Here is a 6,893-nt window from a genome sequence, read left to right as displayed (position 1 = left end):
CCACCAATTCCCTTCTCCAGCCCCTTCCTCTCCATCCACTTCCACCTCCATTCACCCCACTCCCTTTCCCGCAACCCCCTCCTCCCATCACTTTCTGCCGTGGTCATTGTCTATTTCCACTTCTGACTTTATGGTGGGGGGGAGATCATTGATGAAACAATAAAATGATTGGGCCTCGGACACGACCCGACAGAGATGTCCTGGAATGATTGGCCTTCAAAATAAAGGAACCGTGTTTGTCCAATGTCTGAATTTATATGTTCTGCCATTTCATAGCTTCTATCATTGAGTCTATGCACTGTTTACCCAAAATTCATAATGCTTTTTTGGTATTTTAATTCTGCTGTTAAAGTGAAGGACACTTACAGAGTATTCCTTAGAACAAGAAACACTTCACTGGGATTCTTCCTGAGGCAGATAGAGTCCTAGAGATGTACAGCACAGAAGCAGACCCTTCGGTCCAACTCGTCCATGCCAACCAGCTATCCCAACCTAATCTAGTCCTATTTGCCAGCACTTGGCCCATATCCCTCAACCATTTCTATTCATATCCCCATTCAGATGCCTTTTAAATGCTGTAATTGTACCAGCTTTCACCACTTCTTCTGGCAGCTCATTCCCTAAACACACCAACCTCTGAAAAAGTTGCCCCTAAGGTCTCTATTAAATTTTTCCCCTCTCATCCTAAACCTATGCCCTCCAGTTCTGGACTCCCCCACCCAAGGGAAAAGACCTTGTCTATTTACCCTATCTATGCGCTTCATGATACAATAAATCTCTAAGGTACCCCTCGGCTGCCTTGTGTATCTTTTCTGAACCCTTTCAAGTTTCACAAAACGTGTTTTTTTAAAAGGAGAAATTTAAGTAAGTGTTGAAGTTGAAAGAATGTAAAAGAAACAGTATGGAAATTAAAGTCTCATTAGCATTATAGTCAATGTGATGTGTGTGATCTTATGAGTCTGTAATGTGTGATATGTATTTCTTGTAGAACTCTGGCCAAAGTATGGACAAAGCAAGCAGGAAGAAAGCAAAGAAGGTGAATAGTTTGAAAACTTCTGTTGAAAAGATTAAATGTAAAGCATGATCGATAACTATTGCAATGGAACTACGATAATTTAGTCTTTTCAACATCTACCTTTAGAAATTAAAATTTGAAAATGCCCATACTTGGTTCTTGTTCCTCTGTAGAGGTCACATTTTATTCAGTATTTTCTCTAGACAATGGAATTTGTCCAAATTTTACAGGAACTGAGCGATGTGTGTGTCTGACAGAGTTTGGATGAAATTAGTTAAAAGTGATTGGAAAGTAGACATTATATGTCCTGTATCCATTGACGTCCTTCTAAATGTGACCTCTCTCCAGTTTTTGGGAAAAGTAAATTTCTACTTGGTTCTTTTCTGTTCCTCATAAAACTCCAGGACACTTGAAAGGCTTCCACTATCTTATGTAAAAGTTCCTGATAACTTGTGCAGCAGTCACTTTAAACTAGCACTAACGACAATGGCATTTAAACATTGCAGTTTTGGAAAAGCAAAGCCAAATTTTTTTTAAACGCATAATGGCTTAAAGATTTTCCTGTTTGCTGTTATTCAGTTTTCTTGCAATCCAGAAACTGAATACGGAACTGCACATTTTAATTGATAAGTGACCTTCTCAAGGAGTTTGAAACGTTGAAAAGTTGGAGAAGTGATGAGCATTTTTTGAGACAAGATGGAAGCCTTTTTTTTTAAGGAGTGACTGCCAGTTGCATTGTCTGTTTTTGCATATGAACATGAACATTTTTGAACAGTTTTTTCACGTGTTTTCCACTGTTTTAACAAACTGGGACTGGAGTTGATTAGAGTGACCACTAGCCCTAAACCGAACAGCCACATCTAAAACAGACCTCTTGAAACCTGGTCTCTACTTCTTCATCATACCGGCAGTGCTAATTGTTGCAGGCAAGATACTTCCTGCGGTGGGTGGAGGGTGGTTGAGACTGTCATACAACTCCTTCTGGGATGTGCCTTTGCAAAGACAGTCTGAAGAGAGATGCGGTGGTTTTTGTCTCGGTTCATCCTGAGCAACTATGTGACGTGGGACTCTGTGCTGTATAGTCTGTTCCCCGGGTGACACACCGAGACAAAGCCTGACTGCACCTGGAGGACCATCAACTGAGCGAAAGATGTTCTTTGCTCTGCCCGGAATTTGTTGACCTCCCTGACTGACACATTCCAAGGTCCAGGACGACATGCTGAGGGACGCAGTAAAGCTTGGGGCAGCTACTGCCAAGGCACAGTGGGGAAAGACCACTGTCTGAAGTCTTCCTGCTTAAGTTAAATGGGGGTCCATTCAGTTACCAGACCCCCCCCCCCCAGTGCCTAAAATGCATGGAAATACAGTCTGGCTCAAGTAAGAGATGTCTTTGGTTTGTTGGATCGAGTCAAACTCCAATGTTTGTTTGTCTCCTTGATATGCTACTGTACAGAACCAAACTGTGTTTGTGAATGTGTACATATATAAAGGTATTTTTTAAGAATAAAATATATTTTGAAACTTTAAGGAAGACTCTTGAGTACTGCAACATAATTATCTTCTCAAACCTTGCCTTGCTTATTTGACGAGCTGAACTGCTTTTCTCTCCAGTAGGGTATAAACAAGGCCACTCGCGTGAGAGATGGAGCAGCAGCCAGAGAGGATGAAAACCTTGGCTTTCCTGGCCGACTTGGGCAAACCTACTCTTCGGGGCATCAAGAAGTGCCCCAAGTGTGGCACCATCAATGGCACTCGTGGACTGAGCTGCAAGAACAAAAGCTGCGGTGCTGTCTTCAGAGATGGTGTGCGGAAGCAGCAACCCAGCATTGATGCCGTTCGCATAGTCACCGGATCTGCTTCGCAGGTTTACTCAGTGAGGCTTCGGGACCGAGGACCTGATTACCGGGGCTTTGTGGAACTTGGCACGACGGAAGCAATTCAGACGGTCGACGGAACCATTATCACGCACGTGACCGGCCGCTGCCTAGTGCCCACCTGCTTCAAAGCCTCCTCGCAGGAGGTCTCTGAGAATCAGTGCCAGCACATTAAGCTCGCCATGGAGTGCCATGTGGAAGCCACTCCGCACACTCTGAAGAGCTCCGTGCTGAACTCTCTCCAGGTGGCTGCTGAGACCAAGCAGGCCATCTGGAGCCTGGCGACTGAATCGAGCGGACCCCTGGTGCAGAGAATCACCAGGAGCATCATGGTGGTGAAGTGCAAAGCCAGCCCCAAGCACACTTTGGGCTTCCTGCACGTTTCATTCCATGAGAAGGCTCGGATGAAAGGCGTGACAGAGCGCAAGTTCTACTGCTCCTGCCAGGCTTTCAAAGCCAGCAAATCGAGCACCAACAAAGAGGAGCCACCGAAACGATGCATTCACTTCTATGCATGTGTCTGTGCCTTTGTCAGCGATGAGAAGCTGGGGAAAGAATTTTCCTACTTCATCAACTTTGATTCTGTCAGTAGGTGCCGAAGTTCCGGTGAGTACAAGTTTGACTGCGTAATCTCCTGAACTGCCACATGATGTTGCAAAGTCTGGAAGGTGCACTGCTTTCCTGTCCAGAACGTTATCTGATAGAGGTGAAATCTCCTTCCTAGATTTACTCAACAAATCTGAATATACTTTAGCTAAACAGGAGGTGTGTTTGCTTTTGCTTATGAACACTCGAGAGTTTGGATGGATACAGGAGACCCTCAACGCTATTTAGAAAAGAATGGGGGAGTTCTCCCCGGTGTCCAAGCCAAATTTGATCTCTCAACCAACGCAGAAACAGATTGCCTTATTCATTATCACACTGTTGTTTGTGGGATCTCTCTGTGCCCAATCTGGCTGTTCTGTTTTCCACATTCATACCGTCCTGCCTCAAGAAAGTGCCTTGAGACGCGCTGAAGATGCAAACAGTGCCATGTAAATGTAAATCTTGATTTTGAACCCACTTGTGTGAGGATGTAGATCAACAGAACTGAGCTCGGCCATCACTGTAAATGTTATAGGACAGCCATCAATAAAATCACTGTTTCAAAATTTAAAAATATAATACAAAGAAACATGAGTATCCAGGTTCCTGAAACAGCTCAAAATTTCTATCCAGAGAGCTAATGACACTCGTGACTCCATTCAAAGACTGTAGAGGTTTACAAAATCATGGGCGTGGATAGGATAAATAGACAAAGTCTTCTCCCTGGAGTCGGGGAGTCCAGAACTAGAGGGCATAGGTTTAGGGTGAGAGGGGAAAGACATAATAGGGACCGACGGGGCAACATTTTCACCCAGAGGGTGGTACGTGTATGGAATGAGCTGCCAGAGGATGTGGTGGAGGCTGGTACAATTGCAACATTTAAAAGGCATCTTGGGTATATGAATAGGAAGGGTTTGGAGGGATATGGGCCGGGTGCTGGCAGGTGGGACTAGATTGGTTTGGGATATCTGTTCGGCATGGACAGGTTGGACCGAAAGGTCTGTTTCCGTGCTGTATATCTCTATGACTATGACAACAACACTACAAGCAGCAATTCTGCGATTTACACATCAACGTCTGAGTTTTAACTTTGCATAGATTAATGTACTGGCATTCAAGTGCTCTTTCAAAATACTTGAACATTGTTCCCCCTAGTGAGGACATTTGGTCCTCCGATGAGTTGCCTTTCTGGTTTGTAAAAGATATTTCCATGTATTGGTTAGTGGTTTTGCTTCCTGCGACCTTTCACCCTTTGCCTTCTGTCCTGAAGGCAGCAATTCTCTGAAGGGGCAGAGGCAGCATCTGGTACCTCACTTTCAGTGGGAGCTGGAAGATTGACTTGCGAGAGGGCTCCCTAGTTAAACCAGCACACACGGACTCTCCACAGGCTGTCAGTGGATAACAATTAGGAGCAGAGAAGCAGAAATGATTTTGTCTCCCTTTCTCTTGCTGCATCAGAAATTTGGCCTTGATGGAAGGCTGTAGCTAGATTGTTAATGCTACATAGCCTATTAATTTGACGGACTCCTGCCTGTTACTTTGCCAAGCAATCATTTCTGGTGGAACACTAAGGAAATCACCCAGTTAGTTTATGTTATTATATTGTAACGTGTCACTCGGCCATCAGAGATAGAAGTTAAAAAGAAGTTAGAACCAAGACAGGTGGTGTCATTTTCCTATTCATTTGTGCGATATAGGTGTTATTTGGGCCAGCATTTGTTGGCCAACACTAATTGCCCTTTAGGAAGGTGGTGGTACGCACCCTACTTGAGCCACCACAGTCAGGGTGTGGGGTCATCCACCATGCAGTTAGGGAGTACCAGGATTTTGACCTGGCGACACTGACAGAATGGCAGAATAGTGCCAAGTCGGGATGGCGTGGGGCTTTGGATGGTGGTCCTATGTATCTGCTGCCCTTGTCGATCTCAGTGTCAGAGAGTTAGGAAGCAGCCTATTACTGCAGTGCACCCTGTCGATTGGTACTGAGGGCCTCAGACAGATGGAGTGGTGGCCCTGGTGTTGATCAAGTGGGCTGCTTTCTCCTGGATGGTGTTGAGCTTCTTGAGTGTTGTTGGAGCCACACCCATCCAACAAAATGGGTAGTATTCAATCAACTCCTGATTTGTGCCTTATCGATTTGTGCAAAGACTTTGGGGAGTCAGTTCCTCGCCACAATACACAGCCTGTAAGCTGCTTATGTACATGACCGCACTCCCAAAGCAAAGGATGTTATGGTGGCTGAATTTAGTGATAATAACGCATCTGAATGTCATGGGAGGTGGTTAGATCCTTAAAATATGATTCAATGTTGACTAAGTTACTGGGGAAGGTCTTTGAAGGAGGAGACAAATGATTTAACAAGATAACTGACTGCACTTCTCGAGAGCAAGAATTGAGAGATGAGTTGAGAAGCTGGGGTCAATCAGTATTGTTGAGGCTGATGTTGCAAGGAATTTATGTTGAACTTAGAACAAGCAGCATAAAAAGAAACTCAACTGGTCTGTGCCTGCATCTCATCGCATATACACACCCTTCTGCTTACTCCCTCATATACAACGCTAATGTTTCCTTAAATGTGTCTGTTGTTTTCACATCAACTGCTCTATGTGGTAGAAAATTCCATAGCTTACCTACTCCCGAGGGAGGAAATTTCTCCTGTGTTTATTCTTTGATTTGCTGATGTTTAATTTGCTCATTCTAATCTGTTTGTGTCGGATTAAATCCTTTCAAACCAGGGCTTCAGGCAAGTTCTGAGACACAGTTGCTGGCACTTTACCCCCAGGAGCACACCTCCCAAGCTGCATCAAGTGCAGTTTCGAAAGCAAAGAAGAAGAAAAAAGAAGACGTAGCTGGTAAGCTCTTGCCCAAGGCAAGAATTTTACTTGTTAGTGGGAACTTACCAGCCTTCAAGCTGAGGGCTGCGCAGGTTGAGAGTGCCATCGAACTGCACCTTCAGCAATAGATTGAGGCCTCTGTTTACTCGTCCCGACCAAGTGCCTCAGTTGGACTACACACACTGGCAAGGACTGGGACGAAAGTAGGTCTGTCCACATTTCACCTTTGTCATTATTTTCCAATTCCAAATATTTGGGTAAGGCATAATTTGCCTTCCATTTCATTGGCAGTGTAGTGGTTTGTGGACAGTCCCCTAGGGATACTGACTGGGGGAGTGCTTCATACTCCTGTAATCTACCCTCACAACAAGGGCAGCTAAAGAAATTAATGAACCTATATAGTCTTTGTTGGTATAACAGCTCTCATGGCCCAGTGCCTTTGCAGTGACTGTTTTGTGTGTGTGTCTGTGTGAGACTCTTCTCTTTCTTTCTTTCCATCTTTCTGACCCCCTTTCTCTTGCACTCTTTTTCTCTCATGCTCTTCCCCTCTCGCACTCCCCCCATCCTGCTTTTCCCCCCCGCGCT

The 6,893-nt window shown here is 44.7% G+C and overlaps 1 protein-coding gene across 4 annotated transcripts in view; it reads left to right on the top strand.

Moving 5' to 3' along the window:
- Positions 1 to 6,893, top strand: part of c42h2orf42 (chromosome 42 C2orf42 homolog) — a 35,508-nt gene that overhangs the window by 6,397 nt on the left and 22,218 nt on the right. For 2 of the 4 annotated variants that reach the window (XM_043681610.1, XM_043681608.1), the window contains exons 2-4: positions 989 to 1,036; positions 2,630 to 3,495; positions 6,210 to 6,326. In XM_043681610.1, coding sequence (XP_043537545.1) covers positions 2,658 to 3,495; positions 6,210 to 6,326 — 955 coding nt within the window. In that variant the 5' untranslated portion in view covers positions 989 to 1,036; positions 2,630 to 2,657. Of the gene's footprint in view, positions 1 to 988; positions 1,037 to 2,626; positions 3,496 to 6,209; positions 6,327 to 6,893 lie in introns of all 4 variants that reach the window. The other 2 variants (XM_043681609.1, XM_043681607.1) reach the window with 1 other exon arrangement.

Source organism: Chiloscyllium plagiosum, chromosome 42 (assembly GCF_004010195.1).
Source record: "Chiloscyllium plagiosum isolate BGI_BamShark_2017 chromosome 42, ASM401019v2, whole genome shotgun sequence".
Lineage (NCBI taxonomy): Eukaryota > Metazoa > Chordata > Chondrichthyes > Orectolobiformes > Hemiscylliidae > Chiloscyllium > Chiloscyllium plagiosum.
Note: the sequence above shows the minus strand (reverse complement) of the source record. Positions and strands in the feature narration are given on the sequence as shown.